This window comes from Podarcis tiliguerta, assembly GCF_965153285.1.
Source record: "Podarcis tiliguerta genome assembly, chromosome: 8".
Taxonomy (NCBI): domain Eukaryota; kingdom Metazoa; phylum Chordata; class Lepidosauria; order Squamata; family Lacertidae; genus Podarcis; species Podarcis tiliguerta.
In genome coordinates, this window is record NC_139541.1 from 59143061 (window position 1) to 59167712 (window position 24652).

At 39.6% G+C, this 24652-nt stretch overlaps 1 protein-coding gene across 3 annotated transcripts in view; it reads right to left on the minus strand.

Annotated features, from left to right (window-relative positions):
* Window positions 1–24652, minus strand: part of AGO3 (argonaute RISC catalytic component 3) — a 61393-nt gene that overhangs the window by 14974 nt on the left and 21767 nt on the right. For 2 of the 3 annotated variants that reach the window (XM_083453287.1, XM_083453286.1), the window contains exons 3-18: window positions 23475–23595; window positions 22618–22826; window positions 19388–19524; window positions 16837–16971; window positions 15326–15413; window positions 13996–14143; window positions 12344–12463; window positions 10307–10429; window positions 9987–10120; window positions 8939–9123; window positions 8158–8317; window positions 7034–7124; window positions 5631–5825; window positions 2587–2721; window positions 1671–1772; window positions 491–690 (exon numbers count right to left, since the gene is read on the minus strand). In XM_083453287.1, the coding sequence (XP_083309413.1) occupies window positions 491–690; window positions 1671–1772; window positions 2587–2721; window positions 5631–5825; window positions 7034–7124; window positions 8158–8317; window positions 8939–9123; window positions 9987–10120; window positions 10307–10429; window positions 12344–12463; window positions 13996–14143; window positions 15326–15413; window positions 16837–16971; window positions 19388–19524; window positions 22618–22826; window positions 23475–23595 (2283 nt within the window). Of the gene's footprint in view, window positions 1–490; window positions 691–1670; window positions 1773–2586; window positions 3667–5630; window positions 5826–7033; window positions 7125–8157; window positions 8318–8938; window positions 9124–9986; window positions 10121–10306; window positions 10430–12343; window positions 12464–13995; window positions 14144–15325; window positions 15414–16836; window positions 16972–19387; window positions 19525–22617; window positions 22827–23474; window positions 23596–24652 lie in introns of all 3 variants that reach the window. The other variant, XR_014514393.1, reaches the window with a different exon arrangement.

Genomic DNA, 24652 nt, shown 5'->3' on the forward strand with positions numbered 1-24652 from the left:
TGCTAACTGGCTTGCCTGCTGCCATTTCTGTAGAACTCTGTACACATTTAATCATGCACATTTGATGGTTTGCTAGTTGAGGTGGGAGAGACAGGGCAATGCCCAAAGGGGTCTAATTATGCATGTGGTCTCCATGGAGCATGCACACACCCCTAATTACCTCTCAAAATCCAATCAGGGTTGCACAAAAAAGTAAAATTAATGGATCATTCTTGTAGGCTAACTCTGACTATACTCGGTGGTTTCATATGCAGCAGCATGAAACAATGTGCTAGGACTGAGCTAAACAACCAGGCACCCTAGTGCACATGTGTTGACTATACTGTTTAAACATGTGAAAATGATGCTGTTGACCTTTACTATTATTTTTTTTAAAATCTAGTTTGGAACAAGTCTGCAATGAGATCAAATGCCATACTTTAACACAAAAAATTCTGGCAACTAGCCCAGAGGTCAGAGAAGCCAAGTGATCTGGCAACGCTACTCTTACCTGTCATGTTCTTTGTCTACAAGGTGATATCTTGCTCTGAATGCCACCAGGTGAGCATAATACGCTGGTGCAGGTATAGACACGGATCGCGTGCAGCGCACATAGGTGTGGCAGAGCTGGTAAGTTAGCAGCTGAAGTTCGTCTGCAGTAAAACAGTTATCATCCCACAATACATGATAATGTGAGGGACGGCTGGTACCCTAGGGAGAATGAAACATCAGTTCAAATGCCCAATTAACTTTCTGCATCACATTTCTATACAAATTAAACTGAACAGCAAATGTTTTTGTATGCCAAGGATATTGACTGTGTTCCTGAGAATACAGTTCTTATTAATGTGAAAAGGGGATTCCATCTTGCTGTAGCCCCACCCTTGCACACTCTTGGCACTGCAGCACATTAGCATCCTGCAGAACACCACCACAGTCCTATCCTGTCACTTATTTCAAATGAACACTTCCAAGTGCTAAAATATAGGGCTGTATCATTCACCAGTGCAATGGCTCTTGTGCGACTTTTCATGCTGCACAACAGAGAAAACCAATGCAACAGTTGTGTTAGCAACTAACTTACTAGCAACCAGTTTATGCATTCTCTGGTGCAACAATGATCCACTGGCACAAAGTTTTTCACCAGCAGATCAAGACAAGTAACTTGCTGCTACATTGGATACAGCCCATAATCAGAGGCTGAGGATAGTTTTAAGGAGCCTTGGCATAACTAAACAAATTTACTTTGTAAGAGCTTGATGCCAAGCTGCTTCAGTTACAAATTTATGAAGCACAGCAATTACATATTTTCTGCAGCTTCCGAAAGGTATATGGGTGAATACAAGCACGGAACAGCAAATGCTGGAGCCATAGCAGAGCTTCCAGGGGACAATTCCTAACACATTTTCTGTCTTCAGATGTCGCAGAAAAGATTTAGTGTGTGAGCCAAACATTTTGAGAATACATTCCTGGCTAATATGACATTTTTGTTCCATGGCAAATCTAAAGGGTACACACTTGGGAAAAAAGCTCAAGTCATAAAAAGTTTGCTTTAAGTCAGCCTTGGTTGTTTTAAAAAACTGGTTTAAATAGAAAGCACCCTGCAGATTCACTTATACTACCACTCATGTCTGCTCACGAATGGTACCAAACCCAGACTGAGTCAAGTAGGTTTGTGCTTTAGTTCCTACCTGTATTCCTGCATGGCTACAGAGGTAAAAATCAAATTCATAAGGATGTGTGATATCCGTATCTACAGTTGTTCCAGCTGGGATGTTCCCACTTCTTCCAACCTAGAAAAGAATGCATTTCCACAGAAGAGGAACAAAAATGTTAGTTTGATAATTATGCAATGAACACATGATATAAAATACTGAAAAATCTGCTTTTATTTGATTCAACTTTTAACATCAGCTTCTCCTAGTTTTTGTGCATGAAAGCAAGTCCAGAACTGGGCTGCTGACACCAGACTTGTAACCTGATGGTGCAAAGAGGCTGGCAGCTGGAATAAAGTCTGTTGTTAACATAGAGGTGAGGTTCACAACAAAATGAAGTTGGAATGCCATTTTGTATCAGTCAATTTTGCTTGCCTTTGAAATCAAACAGTAAACTTGGAAGAATAGAAACATATAGCTTTCTATCAGACCAGACCCATAGGCCCATCTAGCCTGATATCTAGATACTCAGCAGATTGTCAAGGTCTCGTACAGGGGCTTTAGTAAGCCCTGCTGCTGAAGATGTTTTTCACTGGAGTGACTGAACTGGGGACCTTCTGCAAGCAAAGTTGTTACTCTGCCATTGTGCTATGGCTCCTCATTGAAGCATTTACAAAGTGGGGGAATTAAGCTGTTGTACCATGCTATGAATCAGGACATCCTCCATTGAAATTTTGCCTCTACCATCATTTGTCAGCCTCTCAATCCCATCTACGACAGGGGGAAATCATAATGGGCTATCTTATAGGACTGTTGTAAGGATTACAACAAGATGATTCATCTGAAGTGCTGTGAAAGTTCTAAACCACTATATACATGCTAATAATGATAGATTATACTTTCTTCAATCATCCATTTGGAAGCAACTACACTCAAATTAGACAAGTCTTACCCTTTCTGTCCGATCAGCACAAAACAGCCTTGTATGATGCCTCTTCTGAACAACAATATATGTTATGCCAGGCTGGTAATCCTTTTCGAGACTGATACAGGCCTCTCTAATTGCTAGCAGCTCATAATACAACACCTATAGTGCAGAAACAGAATGGTTAGCTTACTCTCAAATAGAAAATAAAACAGGACACTTAAATCAAATTCTTATGTGAAAAGAAACCAAGATCACAAAGAAAACCGCAACAAATGAGTGGATGGAAAACCTCTCAGAATTTGCTCTAGTAGAAAAACTGATATATTTAAGAATAAAAGGGGAAAGGTAACAGCAAGACAACTTTATGGCACACTGCAAGCCTTTTACTGAACATTCTAGAAAAAAACTCATTGCTTCACCGATCTTAATGTTTTGAGGTATAAAGGTATGGACATTTTACTAATTTATGTTATTTTAATTTAAAAATATGAAATTAGAAATTTATTTCTTGAAACATTAGTAGTTAAAGGGTACACTTCAAATTCCAGATCCTTGTTTATTTGTTGTATAGGTGGATGCTGCTAGTATTCTCCCCCCACCCCCGAGTCTTCATGATAAATTAACAATTTAAAAAAATACATACACTACTTAATTCTATTACAGAGACAAACACATACATTTGAAGTGTGTCTAACTTTTAAGTCTACTAAAATGTAGAAGACATTATATATTTGCTGGTTTAGAACTTCCAAGGTCTATGTATAGCAGAACTGCAAAACAGACAATATAGATTTATACAGATTTGGGCTGGACTTGCAGTTCAATCTGGAAGCTAGCATCCTGGTGCAGTTATTAGAACAAGTGTGTTTAAACAACCAGTATCAAGTCCCACCCAGGCGACAGGTCATGTATTTGATATGGTGCTTTGTGCTGGGTAGAAGGAGGGTGATCTCATTGTGGGGAACTTAATGTAGTTCCATTGTTGTGGATGGATCACTACTTGGTCCTGACACATCAGGGACATAATAGAAACGTCCTGCTGCCAAGCTGACAGCTCCTCTGCTGGCATGGAGAATGAGGGTCTCGAGGAAGGAGAGCATCTTTCTGAGGAAGAGGAAAACACTCCTTTACAAAGGAAGTATTCCTTGGGTGACAAATAAACATCTTCTAGGGCTCCTTGTAATGGTCAATTTGATAATTAGGCATACAGAGAGATGGGTTTTGGTGGGTGCATTTAATGCATATCAAAGGTTGCAGGCATCACATATTGGCTAGATAGGCTGGGTGGAATCAGTATTGTAGTGCATACTAGCAGCAATGACAATTGTTAGGTAAGGTGATGCAACCTACAACCCCTATTGTAGAATTCTCACAAATGCTACCTATTTCATATGCAAGACCACTGGACATGGGGTGTTAAGGACATGGGGTGTCAATATATGAGTGGAGTAATGTCAGGAGGTGGGGTTTAGATTTGTTAGACACTGAGAAACATTTTGTGAAAAGCCAATTGGCAGGAGGGTCAGGCCAGACACAATCAAGTAATTCACATGGTGCATAATTAATTTACTGCCATAAGAGGTGATGATGGCCAGCATCAAGAACAATTTTAAAATGGGATTAGATAGATTCACAGAGGACAGATCTACTAATTTGTGCTAATGATAGTATATGCGACCTCCAGGTTACCCTTTGAACACCAGTTGCTAAGAGGACTGTTGCCTTTAGGCTCTACTTGCAGGCTTCCCAGAGTAACCGTGTGTGTGTGTGTGTGTGTGTACAAGTCCTGGGCTAATCTTTGGAAAGAATAAATGGCCTAGTGACTAGCATGATTGCTTTTAATGCCCTCTTCCAGTTAGTGGACTCCAGCCATCTCCATGATTTCCCAAGGAGCTGAGGGCAATAAAGGGAGAATGGAGATGGACCTGGAAGGGTCAGAAGACCTGTGACCAGTTCAACCAAACATGTTAGAACATATTATAGCTATTTAAAATATTTAAAGTGGAGTTTATTATTTATTAAGTTTATATACAGCCCTTCATGTAAGGATCAAAGGGCAGTTTATGTATACAACACATAAATATTTAACAAACAAAACACAATTGCCACCCCCTGGCAGTTTTAAAGTAATATGTTGTTTAATTAGCCAAAGGACTGGGAGAAGAGGAGTGTTTTCATCTGGAGCCTAATGAAAGCTCCAGAAGAGCCTCCCTGGGGACAGCATTCCACAAATGAGGAGCCCCTGGAGAAAAGCCCCATTCTTACATTGCCACCCTCCGGATTTCTCGTAGAGGAGGCACAAAAGGGCCTCAGAGGATGACTGCAGTATTGGTTCATATGGGGAGAGGTAGTCTTTAAAGGGTAGAACCATTTAAGGTTTTATAGGTCAAAACCATCTCTTTAATTGGGCCTGGATACTAAATGGCAGCCAGTGCAGTAGGGCAAGGATTGGTGTTATATTCTCAAACCATCATGCAACTTGGCCACTGAATTCTGTGGGGGACTAGGACCTGACTGAATGGTCCGGTTCTGAACAGCCCACCTTTCTAAGTATTCCCACTTTGACAGGAGCACCCCACTCTCAAGAACCTTATGTCACCATGACATCAGGTGACCCATTTTTCCTTTGAAGTTGAAGCTGTGCTGCCAAGGAAAATCCCAGGAAATCAAAGCAGAGTTTGACATCAACTCTTGGACTGGCTACACTTGAAAGCTTCCGATACTCTGAAGTGTAGCTGATCACAGTGAAACTTGAAGCCGCTGTGATCAAGCTGACTAGCGCTGTGTTCAATCTCTGCTTCTGAAAGGGATCAGCTACACTCCAAGCCTTGCATTTGTTGCCAAATTAAAATGCCAAGGAACTACCAGGAGCACATTTTAAGGTTCCCAGTTGCTTCTTTGCAGTCATGTTGTCCCCTTCCTCACACATGGCATCACATGTTACATCAGGTGTCACTTGGGGGAAATGGGCTTGCGGGCCAAATTATGACCCTTGGAAAAATGGTTTTATAAGCGCCGTAATCTGCTCTAAGGGCCCTTTTATGGTAAAAGTTGTGGGACATAAACACCTGTCGAAACTGCCCTTCTGACACCCCATCACGGTAGAAAATTATTCGTGTCGGCTTGAAGCGTGTTGACTTGTAGAACTGGATGAGAAGTTCTCGAACCATGGAGGCCAAGTCTTGGATGATCTCCTGGCGGGGTTTTTGAACTCTCACTGTGGCACAGTACCTGCTTGGATGGGCATCCATACTACCTACAACCTAAAACAAGAGAGGCACATGAAGAAAAATGATCGCTCCAGACAGACAACACTTTCTCTAATCAGTGTAAATAGTTTTCCCCAACAGGAAGCACAAGCCTTCAGAGAGTGACAGCTGCGAAAAGCTGCGAAAACAGCTTATTACTAAATTTTGCTGTATAAAAGCCTGGAAAGTCATCCACATTTAAGGATGCAGTATGTTTTATCCACTGAGGTCTAAACAACTGTGCTTCATTCGCCATGTGAATAATGCATGGCTAATTTGTCATACACATCTAGTGGAGCTCTCATGACATACACACAGCAAACACACCCACTTGGACAAAACTGAATCTGATAGAACTGGTGATCATAATGCATGGGTTAAGAGATCTTGTGGAATCTGCTTTTTTACTATAACCTCAAGATCCACCAACTAGTATTTGCGTAAAAGACATGTTCTTGTTGTTGTTGTTTAGTCGTGTCCGACTCTTCGTGACCCCATGGACCAGAGCACGCCAGGCACTCCTGTCTTCCACTGCCTAATTCTGAGTCTAGCAACAGTTTTGAGTATCAGTGCCAAACCAAGCCTCCCAGATCTTTCACACGCAAAATCTATTTCTGGTTACCCCAAGCTTTCTTCATTTCAGCAGTATTATTTTGTTGGGTGGTGGGATTCATTCTGTTGCTGATGTTGGTTTTGTTAAAAAATGGGGAGTCAGAAATCCTTGCTGATCAATTGCAAATGAACTGGATATCTACCAGCTGATCCAGATCTGCCTTCTTCTCACAGCTATCACGATGTTATTATCTATACACTGGCTTCATTCACTGAAAATACTAAATGATGATTTAGTGCAGTGGTTTTCAAACAGTGTGCCATAAATGAAGGTGGTCCTTTTCCTCACTGTGCAAGAGGAGAGGGTAGTGTGAAAGCCCAAGGATTTGCTTTGGCTTCTTCCTGTTTGTGCAAAGAGGATGGTGCAGCATTACATAAGTGCAAACTGAACCTTTATGATTCATAATAATGCTCCATCTTGCGCATGGTTAGCCCTGGAACCCCAAGCAACAGTCATTTTGTATTAGGCATGGAGAACTAATGAGACAGAGACAAGGGGCCTATTTAAGGCAGTCAATCCCTGTGAACATTCTCTCTCTTTCACTCTCTCATAACTAAGGTATTCAATGAAGGTTGGGTGGGGGGCACACACAAATGTGAATGCAACTCACAGCAGCGATAGATGGCTTCTTTCCATCCCCAGCAGGTGGATGAGTAACATCTGCTCCCAAGAAAATCACTGGTTGTTGGAACACAGAAGGTCTTTAAAAAAAAAAGTGACATGTCAATCTCAACCCCAAACTTCATCTACCGCCTTCCTCAGAAGGGTCCTAGACTATGCACCTCACATTCTAGAAGGTAAGCAACTATTCCTGAAATGCATCCACAGAGTCTAGAAATCTTCATACAGAAAATTAAAATGCCAGAGTTTAGTTTTTTAGAACACGTAGCAGATTTTGGATGTACCAGACTTCCTCTACTTAAAATAAATAAAAACAAACACTCCACATTGCTGTAGGAGGCAGGGAAGCTCTGAACACATGGGCTTACTAAAGATGTGCAAGTCAGAGGGCATCTTACAGTCAGTCTCACATTCCTGTGACTGGAGCTGATGACTCAAATCGTGTGGCCAGAGAGAGGTGGACAATATTGCTCACTGTGAATTGTACTGCTTGCTGTATAATTCCTCAGGGATAGGTTTTTGAAATTGATTCATGGTACAATTTATTCTTTGAATAGTGGGGACAAAAACTGTTACTTACTGGATGCTAGGAATAATTATATTATATATAAGGGATATGGTTGCTATAGAAATCCAGACAGATCAGACAAAAATTATCCTGCAAAATGGGGTCCAAGCTCCTAAAATGTACCTTTCAAATTGATTGCATGTATTTATTTATTTTTGCAATCTAATCAGTCAGATTTTTATTGATAACAGCCAATAGCCCTTACAATATGATTAACACAAAACCATCAAGAACATCTAAGGTTACCAAATTATCAAAATTTTAAATTATAAAGTTCCCCAAATCACTTAGATTTAGCTGTGTCAAACCCTGTTTCTTATTAAAGTTTTCAATAAGATAACAGCTACAAAAAATACAAATATTTATTATGTCTGTACAGTCATACCTTGGATCCCAAACGCCCTGGAACTCAGACGTTTGTGGTTTTTAATTGCTTAATTCAATTGATCATTTCATGCCACATCGGGGGGGGGGGAGCAATTCCCTTAAGTTCTACAGAGTACACAATTCTGACAATTGCCTTATCATTAAGGTAGGATTCTTACCGTTGATGAGGTACAAGGATGTTGTTGATTCCTCCCAGTTTTACGTTAATCTTTAGGCACAAGTTAGAGAGGGTTTGAGGAGATGTTTTTATGACATTCTTGACTTGGACACACTGCGTGGCCATCCCCAAAAGTGTGTCCCCCACACGCTTCACCTCGGCTGAGAAACAAGAATTGATATGAAGGGACTTCAATATTTTACACCACAGCACAGTTCTAAAATCTGTCCCTGCAATGTCAACTCACTAAGTCATGCCCAATGCACAGGATGTCAAGAGAAAGGTACAATATTAAAAAGCAGCACAACTCTATATCTTCAGTACTTTGAAGAAGGAGGTTCCCTCCTGATAGGCAGAGAAAATTGGAGAGAATTGAACTTATGCTGACAAGAGGAGCTGATCTGCTTTTCTTCATATGGAGCTAACCTTCCCTAGCAGCTAATAGGGAGGAAAGCAATGAGGCTTAGCTGGAATGAGAGAGATCAACAGGAGAAAGAAAACCCAAGACAAAAGTTTCTCCTTCCTTGAAAATATGAATGCAAAGCTCTCCTTCCAGGCAAGAGTTTTATCTTATCCTGAACAACATTCCCCCTCTCTTCCAGCTTGTCTAGTTCTCAGCCTCGCAAAATAGCAAGACACATACAACAAGTCTGACCTATGTTGCATGTCCAACTGGCCATTTCTTACAGCAACTTGCTATGCTAAGATTGCCGTTTGAAAGTTTGAAAACAGAAGCGATCAAACACAAGCTGAACCAAAATACAACTTTAATATTTATTTACCATACACTGGTGTTTTCCCTGGTAGGATGACTATGATGAGCTGGAGCCCAGAATATGTGTTTTTAAGGTGTCGGAACATAGGCTCCACACTGTCGGCACCTTGTGCATATTTACAGAAGCATGGTTGACCTTGGATTGGCATTCCTGCATCCTTGGAAATTTTGCGCAGCTGGTCTGTAAAACCCCTGGCAAAAAATGGAAAGCTTTCTGAAGGAGGAATAATGAACATCTACCAATAGAAACTAAGCATACCCCCCCCCAAAAGCCTGAATACCTTTTTCTTCCCTAAAGTTGTGGGTGCATAGATCACATACTTTCTACCTACTTCTTTCTGTTGTGAGAGCCTTCAACAAGATTTATGGTTATGATGGTACCACTCTCAAGTCCATTTAAAATGTTGTTTCAAGTTCCTGTTGATCACTGGTTTGCATTACACATGATTAAAAGCGTTGCCAGCACAGCTTTTAACCACACATAAGGCTGTCAGGGGCTGCTAAAGGAGAAACTACACACAAAGGAGAGGCTTTGTGGCCAATTTTTGTAGCCAATGGTTACTGTTTTACTATATAATAAAATCTTAAAATATATTGCCATGCTGCAGTTAAGTTGGCACGGCCTCCAAGATGCTGCAACTGCAGCATAGCGGAACAGCAGGTGGAACAGTTCGAGAGAACTGAAGAAAAACAAGTGAGAACAGCTCCCCAGAAACTGTCCTGCTCAGGTGCTACTGCCCATCTCACACCGTTAACCCTTCATTCAGCCCCTCCTTGCCACAATGTCAAAACTATCCAGTGAATTTCAATCATAAACTAAAAAGTAAAGCTGCGAAAAACAGGTTGTCAGCAACAAGGCAGCTTTTGGGTAAATAGATCCCATTTGTGAGCAATGTCAGCAGCAAAGGTTGGACAGCTTCACAGGTTTTAAGGCAGAAGCACAAAACTCATACCCTCTTCTAATCGGTGACCTGCCATGCAATAAAAACTGTGTAACATGAGGGCAGGGGAAGGAAGGGAGAAACAGCTCACTGCCTCATTAACAGGTGGCTTACTTCAGTATTTCTTCACGACATTGTCTCTGTGTTGCAAAGCAAGCAATTGCCCACATCTTGATTTCCACACCAGTATGAAACTGTTTTCCCCGCATATCCCACACACCATGACTTGGTGTTGCAACTGTTCGATTCTATGGAAATAAACGGGGAGAAAAAAATTAAGATATTAATGTACTGGAAATTTACAACATGTGCATCAATAAATCATTCCACAGATGTTTAAACTCAGACGGTTCTATGAAGGGAAGAGCCGCTAATCAAAGTTAGAATCCCATCTGAATATTACACCAGGAGACAAACAAACAAGGGTTTCTTACCCGCCCTCCGTACTGCAACATGGGAGCTGGAAGCACACGCCCTGTCACATGAGCCATCTCATCACGGACTTTAAACTGAAATTCTTGAACAAATGGGTCGGCATCATAATTAGCACTTCTCACCTGGCATAAAAGTGGAACCAAAAACAGCCATATTGAATACACTTGTTATTGCAGAAGTGCTAATTTAAGGGTTCAATTCCTTTCTCCTCCTCTAAGTCAAAAGCAAACAACGTATTCCAAATGTGGAACAAGGTCCTTCTGTGATTCTTCAACACAGACTTGGCTGCCTTAAATTACAAGCCATTTGCAAAAATTTCCATTATTATTTACTATTCATAACTTACTAAAGATGGCTGCTCACCAAAAACTATGCTATGCCCTTAAGGCTGAAGCTCAAAGGTTGGCAAAATTAAGGCATGCAAATTTCCTAGACCAGTGGCACGCAAGGAGAGCACATACCTTTTATCATGCTCCATTTGAGGGGAAGCTGCCCTTTCTTAAGAGAAATCTAAAGCATCTACAACTAAATATAAGCAGAGTTTCTTCCAAAAGTTCAATCTAAGCCTTAATAGACGATGACATACTATTATTGTTATTTATTGCATTTGTTAGGCTCTTTAGGAAAAAACAAATCTCAAAGCAACTTAACAGCAAGATGAAATACAAACAAGTAAAATAAATTAAAAGACAAATTAAAAATTTACATACAATGCAACATTCCTAAAATGTTCATTGAACAATAGAATAAGACATCTTACCCATACCTACCGAAGGATGAGCTAATTACTGGCTAATTAATCATCAGAATTAAATACAAACATCTTAGCCTAGAACCTAAAAAGTGACCATGAAGGTGCCAGGTGTGTTTCCTTGTGGAGAGCATTCCACAAACAGGGAACCACTAGTGAGAAACCCCATTCTCATGTAGTCACCCCTCCACACCTTCCTCAGATGAGATACACAGAGAAGGATCTCTGAGGGCCACAGGGTCTCAGCTGGTTCAAGTGGGAAGAGGTGGTCTTTGGGGTCCTGAGGATGGTGGCTTTATAGGTCCAAACCAGCACTTTGAATTGAACCCAGAAACTAATCAGTAGCCACTGCAGTTGGGCCAGAATTGATTTAATAAACTCAGACCTGCTGGTCCCATTTGGCAATATGGTCACTGAATTCTACAGTTTCCTAACAGTATTCAATGGCAGTCCCATGTTTAATGCATTGCACTAATATAAATTAGTTTGACCAAACTGCGGGAGGCAGTGGAAGACAGGAGTGCCTGGTGTGCTCTGGTCCATGGGGTCACGAAGAGTCGGATATGACTAAACGACTAAACAACAACAAGAACAAATATAAATTAGAGATTATTAGAGTATAGACAACTGAAGTTAAGTTACCCCTGTGCAGACAAGGTTGCAACTGGATCACCAGCCAAGCCTGCTAGAAGATGCTGTGCACCACTGAGCACAGCAGCTGAGCCAGAAGTACCCCTAAGCTCTGTATCTACACCTTCAGGGTGAGTACAGCTCCTTCCAGAACAGGTCCCTTTTGCACAAGGGCATATAACATTTATAGCCTGGCTTGCATAATCCCAGGTTTGTACTCACTCCCTACAGACCATGGGCCTAATTAGGCCTGTTAGGCCTCTAAGGTTGGCCCACCAGACAGTTTTGGGCAAATCACACCCAACTTTCTCATGCAAATGAAAAAAACATACAAAACATCTTACTAAAGGATAGAAGAAACAAATTAGCCATAGGTCTTGGTATTTATAGGTCTTGGTGCAGAGATCATGAGATAAATGTTGCACTAACTTTCATGTACAAAGTAGGTTAACCCAAGTTTTGTCCTCACCAATTGATTTCAGAGGTGGGCATAACAGTTTTGACGTCAGCAGCAACACACTCTACAACACTAAGCAGAGAAAATGGCAAAAAGGAGCCTGTGGGATTTAAGAACAAACTAGGAAAGGCCGTGTTTTATCTTCATTAGCCATTCAAGGGTACACAAGTCCTCTTTCCGATTCAAAAGCAAACTAACCAATCTGCTGATTTCTTCTTGTCTATCTGGTGCAGATCTTGCTGTTGCTTTTATCATGGTTGATGTTTGATTGTCTGTTAGTTTCTTGATACATCGCTGGCCTGCCACGATGTTACAAACCTGCAAAAATGGAACATGTCAGTCTAATGATGTACATTAAACAAATTTGTTGAAATCATTTATGAACCTAGCATATTGCCTGCCAAAGCAATTTTAGAACTGTGTTCTAGTAATGTGAGCGTTCCTATGTGGTAAGAACCTCAGTGCAGTACATGTTTCCACAAAAGTTAGCTTTTCTAAAGCTTTCCTAAAGTTATCAATCTTCCTAAGATTCAACATTCAGCATAGGAGAAATTGAATGGCTTTAAAAGAGGATTAGACAAATTCATGTTGACTAAGATTATAATCTTGAATGGTTATATTCTACCTTCACTGAAAGTGGAGGTATGCCTCTGAACACCAACAGTGGATAATCCTAAGTGGGAAGAGTGCTATTGGGTCCAGATCCTGCCTTCAGGCCTACCACAGGCTTCTGGTTAGAGAGTGAGAAAAGGATGTTGGACTAAATGGGCAGCTGTGCTGATTCAGCAGGCTCTTCTTATGTTCTTATGACAAGTTGACAGAGCCCATACCTTCCATGCAGAAGGTTCCAGATTCATTCCCTAACATTGTCAGCTGAAAGATTAACAAGAAGCAAGGCTGGGAAAGAGTCTCTTGCTTGCAATTCTGAAGAGTGGTCACCAGTCAAAGTAGACAATACTGGGCAAGATGAACCAACAATCTGACTGAATAAGGTAGCTTCATATGTTCATTGTAATCCACCAGTCAGAGCCAGTTCTTGAAGTGACTAGAGCTTGCAATCCTTCCACACAAAAATCTACTTACCCCAAACTTTCCTCATTTCAGCAATATTATTTAATGCAAGTGTGCAGGGGGGCATTTTACTGCACCAAATCCTACCGAGCATCACCCTGGGTGGTGACCTGAAAACAGGTGCATTCCATAATTGTCACCTCCCCTTAGAATGCCTTCTTCCCTGCCATACATAAACCATCATTCATCAGTCGCTTCAGATGTCTTGCAAAGACATATCCTTTTGCCAAGGCATTCCTTGACCCATAAAATTAGATCTTTATGTTACTGGATTTGCTTTTTCCATTTTTACACTTGCATCTCAGTTTTTATATTGCTTTATCTGTTTTTATATTACTTTTATTCTGTATTTTTATTTACCACTTAAATATTTTTAAATGTGAAGCTTTTAAATAAATAAATATTTGAAAGCTAGTTTTGTAACACACACACACACAGAGAGAGAGAGAGAGAGAGAGAGAGAGAGAGAGAGACGCCCTAAACACAATAAAGAGTCCTGTGGGCACCTTAAAAACTACCTTGTTTATTATGGCATAAGCTTTCATGTACTAAAGCTCATTTCATCAGATAAATGGAGTTATCCTTAGATGGCAGGCATGGCTGTAGACAATGGGTGTATTTTTAAAAATGTATACATTAAGCTTTAACTTTTTAAAAAATAAGCCAGAAAATCTTTCCTTTATATAAAAAGTTTGGCAAACTGCTTGCACTGCACACAGTTAAAACATCTGGTAAATCCTTTTTGGCTATGCAAAGTAACAGTGTTCTGAATAAATTACTTCAAGAGGCAGATAGGTGTGTTTCTGCTCCTGTCCCACTTGTAGACAAGGAAGATGAGGATATTTCAGCTGCAGGTTGTATTTTTCTCTGAAGTACTGTGCTACTGTTCTCTCCACAGTCTGACCATTTTCTAACTGCAATGGGAAACTGAAAAGAGAAATTGAGTTTTAATCAGAGGAGAACTGAGGGAGTTAACTGCCTTCTGGAAAAAAATTAAGTGATTTTTCTGGAAGTTACACAACATTATTTTATGTCAGTCTTATAATAATAAATAACTTTTTAAAATTTATATCCTGCCCATCTGGCTGGGTTTCCCCAGCCACTCTGGGTGGCTTACAATATATATAAAAACACAACAAAGCATCAAACATTAAAAAAAAACAAAATATCCTATACGAGCAACAAAGAAACCAATAAATCAATAGAAACCAATAATAACAATAATAAACAGATTACAGTTATACCCAAATTAAAATAACCGCCAGCCCCAAACTAAACATTTTAATAAATAATAATAATAATAATAATAATAATAATAATAATAAATTATTTATACCCCATCCATCTGGCTGAGTTTCCCCAGCCACTCTGGGCGGTTCCCAATCAAGTGTTAAAAACAATACAGCATTAAATATTAAAAACTTCCCTAAACAGGGCTGCCTTCAGATGTCTTTTAAAGATAGGATAGCTGCTTATTTCCTTCACATCTGAAGGGAGGGTGTTCCACAGGGTGGGTGCCACTACTGAGAAGGCCCTTTGTCTGGTTCCCTGTAACCTCACTTCTCGCAATGAGGGAACCACCAGAAGGCCCTCGGCGCTGGATCTCAGTGTCCTGGCTGAACAATGGGGGTGGAGATGCTCCTTCAGGTATACAGGACTGAGGCCGTTTAGGGCTTTAAAGGTCAGCACCAATACTTTGAATTGTGCTCAGAAATGGAACCAACATCAACCCAACAAAAACAAAACAGAGGAACCAAAATGAGAACCATTTAAAACATTTTAGCCAATTGCCCCAACCCAAGAGTTGTTACGGTAATGTCCCTCCAGCCTCTAAGGAGCCTCTCTTAGGAAGGACACAAAGTGGCTTCAAATCAGTGTGTGCATCCATGAATACAAGGGAATAATACAAAAATAAAAACAACAGCAACAATGTATTTTTAAAAAGTACTGTGCAATTTGGGTCTATGGACCACAATAAAGTTATGTGTGTGTGTAAAAAAAAACCCAATACAGTGTCATGCATTCCAAATTCTAGAAAAATTGGATGGTGGATTTTTACTGTGGCCATGTATGCAACATTCCAGTCAATTGTTTAAAACATTTGCTTACGTTTGATGACTGGCAGGTCTCCGTGTAACGTTACAGACACGGTACTTTCGTCTCATTGTTCCACAGTGAGTCACTTCAACCTTCAGACCTATGTGAAAACAAAGGGGGAAGAGAAATACTGATGTCACAGAATGGCTGCACCCAAAATGGTACATGCACAAGCTGTTTTATAACAGAACATGCATATTAATGTACAGCACAATAAGAATGCCATCAGGCTTCTTATTATGGAACAATTCTACAAAGAAGGGTTGCTTTGAATGTCTCATTTCATGTGCAAAACAAGGGAGTCTGGGGGGAAAGAGGGTCCAATAGACCTTTGGACAGATAATGCCAACTTTCCATTGGGCCCCTTTTGCACGAGCACATACACATGACTTGATCTCATGTTCATAAGGTAACTGGGAGAAGATGGTACAAATGTACAGGAAACTGCATGGCTTGGCACCTATGACATTACCAAAATACATTCACTCTTATCTGTAATTGTGTGTCCCAATGAAATCTGGTGAGCTAAGTCTTTAGGGGTGGTATTGGCTTGTTTTTGTTTTATTATGTATTTTGTGTTCTCATTTTGTATTTTTATGTTGCGAACCGCCCTATGATCTTCGGATGAAGGACGGTATACAAATTTAATAATCATAATCATAATAGATAATAAATGCATTCTCGCTCTGCTTGCTCCGGGACCTTTACTGTCAAACTGCCATTTGACTAAAATAGCATGACATATAAACATGAGTGCACGCTGCTACAGGCAAAAATGGCTCTACTATACCACTTTCCTCTAGCAGCATTGTGTGCAGTGATTGAGGTGAAGCCACCCTCCTCATTGGAGGTTTTTAAACAGAGGACTGTTGGCCATTTGTCTTGGATGCTTTAGTTGAGATTCCTGCATTGCAGGGGGTTGGACTAGATGACCCTTGGGGGTATCTTCCAACTCTATGATTCTATGATTTTATGAATCTATCAGTCAAAGCTTTCAAATCACCTCTTCATGGCTGTGCCAGAGGAGGGACGCAAAAGCAGAAGAGCATGAGCTTCTACCTTATACAGGTGCACTTACTAGTGCCAACAGTTCAGTTTGTACGCTGAGAATCTTATTTTGGCAAGCAGCAGCACTGTGGTGGCTGAAGGAATACTAAGTGAAAATATGAAACAAATGTTGATGCCAAAAATGGCTAATGGTTATGAGACAAAGATACAATGTTGAAGAAGTACGCTCCTAGACAGTATGGCCTTTTGACAAGCCATGTTCAAGTCTCCACAGTTAAGAGGACTAGAGACTTCTTTATATGATTTTCAGGGTTTGGGATAAAGGCAACCTTTTCCAGAATACAAATCTCTTACCAGAACACACATTTCATGCAAATTAGTGTATGAGTAGCACAAAAGATGAAGAATCATATGCATTTTAAATGAACTTAGGAGTGTTCAGGAAGAGCAGAGGAAAGGCACCTGAGAGCATTATAAGCTACTCTACATGGATCAGTGCTCTATTTTCTACTTACCCTTTATCTCTTTGGTGAATTTTACCCGGTGAGAATCAGTCAGAGGTCGTGGCTGTTCGTCAATGTTGTGAATATCGAGAACTTCACACATAAACTGAATTACAGGTTGTGCTTTGTAGAAGGCAGTGGCAGAAACTAAGAGCAGAAAATAGAGCAGTTAAAAAAGTAGAAGTTTTCCAAAGCTTTAAAAGCAAATGAAATGGCTTCTTTCTGAAGGCTAAAATAAACCATTGGTACACAATAATTAGTTCTGTGTATACATTTGAAGAAGAAATCATTAAAATCATCACTATGCTTTGGGACAACTAAGTGCCATGTAGTACATTTTCTAATTAAAATTATTATCTCATGAATTTGGAAGAAGTTTCCCCAAACTTCTCAGTTTACTGATCCTTTGTCATCACCCATCCACCCTGCAAATTCTTAGGAAAGTAAATGAAATAAAGTTTAAAAATATCAATATTTAATCAACATTTATTAATCATCAATCACCAATAACAGGAATCATCAAATGTAAATATATATATATTAATACAGAGGTTTCTCAACGGCAAGGAAGGTACACTTTGCAAATGCCCACATAAATAAAAACAAAAACTAGGGGTTCTATATTAACCACTTTGGGAAACACTGATTTAGAGGGTTCATATTGAAAACAAGTAATCATTAATCTTATGTAGGGTAATAAACTCATGACTACCAAAGTGAGCAAAACAGTAAAAGTCTCATAGTAAGTTACACAAATAATTATGCACATTTACTCACTCAGTCAAATTTCAACCAGCCTAAGTTCTCCTTCTCCTCACAAAGAAATAGAACATCTAGCATCCATATTTTCATTCTTGCACAAAACTCTAAACTTGCAAGTTAGACTCAAGCCTGAAGTTTCTCTCAAACTAATAAGATCTCCAAAGCAAGTCCCCCCCAAAAGATGCCATTAATCTAGTTTCGGGGGAGGGGAAATAGCAGGCACTCAAATTCACATATAAGGGCACAATTTTATACAACAAGCATTAAAAAAATGCTGAAAGGCACTGGACTGTAACAGCAATATATTAACAAGAAGAAGTTAACAATAGACAAAATATCATTATAAATCAAAGCTTACAAACAACCATATGGCGCAAAACACATGACTATTGTATTGAAGAATGCTCAAAGCAGCTGAGAGGAGACAGGCTTGCAGATAAGGTCCTGTTTCAATGATCTTCGTAAGATCATGACACCTCAATAACGTTTCAAGGTCCTGAATGAGTTTTCACAACTGGGAGGACTTCAGGAATGTTTAGCGCTCCAAATAAATTTCTCAATTGCAATATGATAATACAACCGCAAGCGGCCAAAATTATTTTTTCCTCCCATATTTTAAACATGATGTCACTGTAAAACATCACTCAAAAAGCATTTAGGGGTATTTGAGACTTTGCTAAATTATAAAGGCTTACTTAACTTAGGGATGAATTTGTTGCCACCTTTGCCATGCTGTGTGTGGGTGAATGCAAGGCAATACATTTCAAATGCTTTCCGCACAGCAGAATTACTAGACTGTGAAACAGTTAACGAGGCGTTTTTGAGGTTCCCAGGCCTCAAGTGCACCAAACAGAATGTCCCCATACAAATATAACAAAACATTCTTCAGACATGCGTCACCACCAGCAGCCCGCCAACTTCACATGACGCATGCTAGCCGACGCCTACAGATGCTGATTAACTGAATGAACACAAATAGCTTGTGTGCATCCCCCCAAAAACCTCAACCTGCTGCAGCTTGTCACCATGGTAACCAAACTTGCTACACCAATTAGAAAACATTTTATAAGTACTTAGTCCTGGATGGGCAACAATTAAGAAGTTTCAGTGGACCAGGTTTCCTCTTCAAACCACATTACAGAATGAAGTTATCCCGCGCTAACAGTTTTACTCCTCAAATACAACATTCACACAGGCATTTTAACCTAAATATGAATTAGTACGTTGCTTATAACTTTTAAACCTTGTCTATTCTAGCCATAAGATTAAAAGCAAAGCACCTTCATGTCAGAAACTGGGAGGGGGACATTCTTCAGAACTGCAAGTATTACAAATAATTTCAGTGTTAAGATGCCTTCCCCCATCAAATCATACCAAAGTCAGTGACCTGTTAGTATTTAACCAACTCAAGTTCTGTCAATGTGATTTTGCTTATGCACCTATCACTGCCTGATGAAAGGCATGGCTTTCATTAGTAATGCCTGCTTTCCCATCTACCTTGTTACTCTAATTAGCAGACAATATTTCTATCATATGCTCTTGGATTCTTGGGCTTAAGTATTTCTATAATTCAAAAAATTATGAAGGAAAATATTTGCAGCACACCTCACACCATCTACAAAGGAGAAAAGCTGGCAGGAACAATATATAGAACAAGACAATTTGCATGTTAACTATTTTGATTAGTTATCAAAATTTACTGCGATGAACTATATCTATATATGTATATATTTCATACTCCGATACAACAGCCATTTGTAGAGACAACATACTTCTCCATGCTCTCAGAGAACTGGCTTACCATCAATATTCAGCATCATTTTCCACATTGCAGGTCGAACAGATTGATGAAATCCAAACCATACTTCCCTGCCACCTCCCAAGGGATGATCATAGCCTTCTGGAGCAGAGAAAAAGGAGCGGCCTACAGGTGTATACCTATATAAAGAAGAGGTTATGTTACTGCTGTAGCTAAATATTTAGATGGTGGGTGCATAGCCAATCTAGGAATGAATCTTTCAAACGTTCCAAGAGTTGCAATTCCATAAGTGGCAGAAGTTATTATGAAAATAAACAGTCTTGCAAGGTCCTGCTTTTGAAACAGTAACATATATTTACATATTTATCTTGCGTCTGAAATTGCAATAGATATGGAAGTGGGATTAAAGGTCTGAGTGTGGAGACTAATTTTTTACAGCATCTATTCCACGCTTTTCATGCGAAAGGGTTGGATAGACACTTCCCTGTCCACCTCATTTGGGGTTGAAAATGAGAGTCTCATGCTTCAAGCTTGATCCAGGATATTACTAGGCCTGCTGAAATCATAGGAATGATTTGCTGAAGCTGGAAGGCATCAAAATATGTTGGTAAATGAGGGACTCTCCAACTTCCCAAGCTGGATTCAAAATACAATGACAAGGAGGATAACCTAGGACATTTGGAGAAGCTTTAATGTATTGCCTTCTCAGTTACTTAGGAGCAGATATGCTTCTGTCACTCTTTCCTCAAAATTTTGTCCTTGTAATTACAGTACCAGAAGGTGGGACCAACAGACGTTGTTCTTTTGTTTTGTAATTTTTACACAGGAGCTCTTCAATGAATTATTAACCCTTTATTGATTAAACTACCAGGTAGTCAGCCCAATTTTGTGTTAAATATTTGCTGGGAGATCCCTCTAAAACCCACAACCAGCAAGGGGTTGCTTTAACACATGGCTTTATTTGGGTTTAATGACTTGAAGTTTGCATATTTGTTATATTTGGGGTTCCTCAGTGAAAAATAGAATAAAAATTAAGAGTATACAAAAGTTGTTTGACTTCATCTTTTTTCCCCTCTGAGAATTCCATCATAAAATAATAGCAAAAACAAAAAGCATGTTTTAATTTTTTACGGCTAAGAAAGATTATAAATGGCCAAGGGCCGTTCTGATTGTCATTTTATTTTATTTTAAACTTTCCATATTGTCTATGCTACTGTGAGAAAAGAATGCGCTCTGATAAGGAGACAGGCGATTCAAGCTTTTAAGGCAGAGACTGTAAGATCTTAAGGTGGAGATTAACTTGTTAATAAGACCAAGAACATACAGTATGGTAAAAACACTGTTGGACACCCCACTGACCACTGGCATTGTGTGGCAATTATTGGATGAGCAACTAAAAGAGGTAAGAGATGAGGTGGACAAGAATCATAGAATCATAGAGTTGGAAGAGACCACAAGGGCCATCGAGTCCAAACCCCTGCCAAGCAGGAAACACCATCAGAGCACTCCTGACATATGGTTGTCAAGCCTCTGCTTAAAGACCTCCAAAGAAGGAGACTCCACCACACTCCTTGGCAGCAAATTCCACTGTCGAACAGCTCTTACTGTCAGGAAGTTCTTCCTAATGTTTAGGTGGTTGAAAGATGGTGAATAAAAATGGACATGGAGAAGATAAGGTTAAAAAGGACACAGAACCTTTGGAGAACAATATTGATAAAGTACTGCCACAACAGGAGAGTGGAATGGTAAAGCTGGAAAGAGTAGATGATGAAACGGAGAAGACCTTCACACAGGTGCCTGGAGGAGTAAAACACTCAAGCAGTGGACTTATGAATGTTGGAGAAGTGGAATGAAACCATGGACTGAGGATTCTGTGTACAATTTGGAATGAATTTAGAAGAAAAAGCTACCAAGCCTCTGGCAACTCTTCTGGAAAAAGAAAGAAGCAGAATTGCAAAGATCCCTCCCCTAAATTAGGATGGAAAATCACAGCCATAGAAATGGGATCAGAAAATATAGAACTGGGTGTGAATTAATGAATATACAATAAGTAAATAACTATGGATTACTGTTTCAATATAAGACCACAGTGGAGAGACTCCTGTGTGAATAAAGATGAAAAGTTCTTGTTTCTCAGCATTGGAAGTAAAGTTGTTGTGCTAAACTGGAGGAAGACTATTGTGGACATGTACTGATGATAATAATAATAATAATAATAATAATAATAATAATAATAATAATAGCAGAACCTCTTTTAGACTTTTTGTGTGGAAGGGAAAATGAATGAACTTGAGATGTCTGAACACTGGGAAAATACTGCCTAGCAGAAAGAGGAACAGCTGGATACTACCCTGGAGTGAATACTGTGAATATTTTGAATAATCCTTATATGATATACCTGACAGATGGAGAACCGGAAGCCCTTTTCATTTCTATCTCTTTTATTATTTTTATCTTCCTGCTTCTTTTTCTTATTTTTTTCCTTGCTTTGCTTTTGTTTCTGTTTTGCTTATTTTGGTGTCCTCTACTCTGGGTTACTAAGGGGATTGGACACACATGAAGGCGATGGGTGGTTGATGAAGGGCCCTTTGTGAGAAGTGGCGAAGGAAAGATATCCCAAGGTGGGAAGCTGAGAGAAGAGAAGCTCCAAGGTAAGAGCTGGAAGGGTCCAACTCCTTCTGTGTGAGACAAGGATTAAACTTTTCCTTTAAGATAGGACTTTGTACTTCCTTTGCTCTTCCTTTCTTTTTCTTTTTCTATTTAGATTAGTTTGTTTTTTATTGTACTGTATGATGAAAAGATTCAACAAAATTTAAAGAAAAAGTAAATAATAGCAGACTTCTGAAAGCATACATACACAGAAAGTTGCTTTAAAACATACTAATGATGTGGTTCCACAGTACAGTCTTAGTAGATTAGACAAGCAAAACACTGTCATAGTGTGTTTGCTATTCTTTTACTGCTCTGTTGTGGCCATTATCTTACTGCCTGCCAGTTGCCAACACGAGCATCTCATGTCCTTGATCACTTCTGAATGACCTCATTGTGAAAAGGCTTTCCAATTAACCATTGGTCTTCCAGAAGAATTATGTACATGTCTAGAAGTAGCAATGTGCTCAATGGACAAAACTGAGAAACCTTTACTCATATCCCTAATGCAAAATGTAGATGAACCCTTTCTCTCCCTTACCCTGAAAAATGTGCACAGGAGTGTAAAGAGATCCATTCATAAAGATGAACTTTAAAAAGATAGAGAATGACAGGGAACCTACTTCATGGAGGGTAAGTGTCGTAGCACCACATCGACAGCATGAACAGGGTTAGTGCTGATTGGCTTGTCTAATTCCAGAGGTTCAGGCAAGGTTCGTCCTGTCAGAACCTCATGCAGCAAGTGCCAGCTCACCCGGGAAACAAACTTTATTGACACCTTGAAGGGACGATCTTTACCACCTTCTCCAGGCAATGTTACATCCAAATCAACCTGTTAAGGGAAAAAGCCATAGGAGAGGATACAGAGAAGAAGAATCCTAAAGTACGTAATTTATCTGCAAGTGTTACTTTTTTTCTTCCTCTGGCCAAACTGTACTGAAGGATTTAAACCTATTTTACCAAACAGAAGACTGAAGAAATGCAAGGCATCTATGTGAATGACAATGAAATGGCATTCCAGATTAATTCAACATGCCAGAGCTCACAGTGAAATTAAGAACTGCATCCACTGGCTATGATGCTGCAGATACTCAATGTATCTCACCCACACCAGACTGACCATTTGTGTTGCAAGACTGTGTCCAGCGGAAATGTGTCCAACTACCTTGTAAACCTTGTCAATTTCATACACAAAAACCCAACTATTTAGTCCTCAATCCCAACTAAAATAAACTCAACTGCATTTGTGCATACTCAACCCATTAATCTCCACTCCCCCCTTTCCCCTCATCCTGTCTGTCATTTCTCCCATCGCCCAGATTTAGATTGTAAGGTCCTCCAAGACCTGCCATTCTTTGTAAAAATACCACACCAAGTGGCTGCAATGTACAGTAACAATCAATAAAACCTTAACATTTTCAGAAAAGATTTCATTTATCTTACAAACAATTAGAACTTATGGAAGGACAAACTATCTTACCCCAGTTGTTGCAACGGGGAGCGGATTGGCTGTATAAAGACTTCTTTTACCATCATAAACAGGTCTGCGGTCCCCAAATATTGTCACTTTAAAATGCTGCACCATTGAATCTACCACCTCCCTAGGGAAACAATATATATATATATAATGTTAAAACAGTATGGCACTAAGGGAGAAAGTAAGAAAAACACTACATTTCAGCCCATTTTAGTATTTTCAGCATTTAACCAATTGTCTAAAAGAAGCTTCATTGAATTACGATGTCAGAACAAAACAAAGTTTTAAGAGTGTGCATAAGATGGGAGAGAATGGTTATTGCTTCTTCCTCAGTGCCAAATAAAATTTTAATTAAAAGAACTCAGAATGACAGCTTGCTGCATGTGTTTAACTGCTACAAGAGAAATGCTACGTCCCTGTGCTTTCCAACACTCTTAATTTCCTTATGCAAAGCTGAGAACAATTCAGTTCTTTACATATTCCAGTGAACATTTCTTGTTACTGCAACTCCTCTGACTGGTGATGGCAACAATTACAACACAGTGACCTTGTGGCTGCATCTTATCCTGTTAAAAGTCACTGTTGCCTTAGGCCACTGAAAACATAAATCTTCGTAGAGAAATAATAAGTTGCATTGAACTTTCTTCCCAAGTTTAATGCAACAACAGAAGAAAAAACTGCCCATCTCATTGCAAAGAAATTCCCAATCACAGTGGAAAAAAGCAAATGAAGTTTTTATGTATACTTGAACTTAGGGCAAAAAGTTGTTGACCTCCCCCCTCCCCTCTGCTTATTTTCCTATATAGCTTTATTACTGATCTTAGGAAAAACTACTCAATGAGCAGAGTAAAAATAAAATATTATGATGAGTTATTTTCCAGCCTTAGGATTTCTTCACACATTATGTAGTCTTAGGTGGATACCTCAAGATTGTAAGGGTACACAACGTGGTACAGTGGGAATGTGTTCGAGAATGCACATATATCAGATTCATGAGTTTGGCTGTGGTTTCATGTTGAGTATATATTTGATGGCTTAAACAACAGTTTGTTTCTGTGTAGCGAGTGACATGGCCCTAAACATCATAGGGAATGCTTCTTAGTGGGAGTGAGGTTTTCAAAGGCACATCTCTGCACTACCAGTACTGCCAATAAAGTTTTGTTTATTTATGTTATTCCATT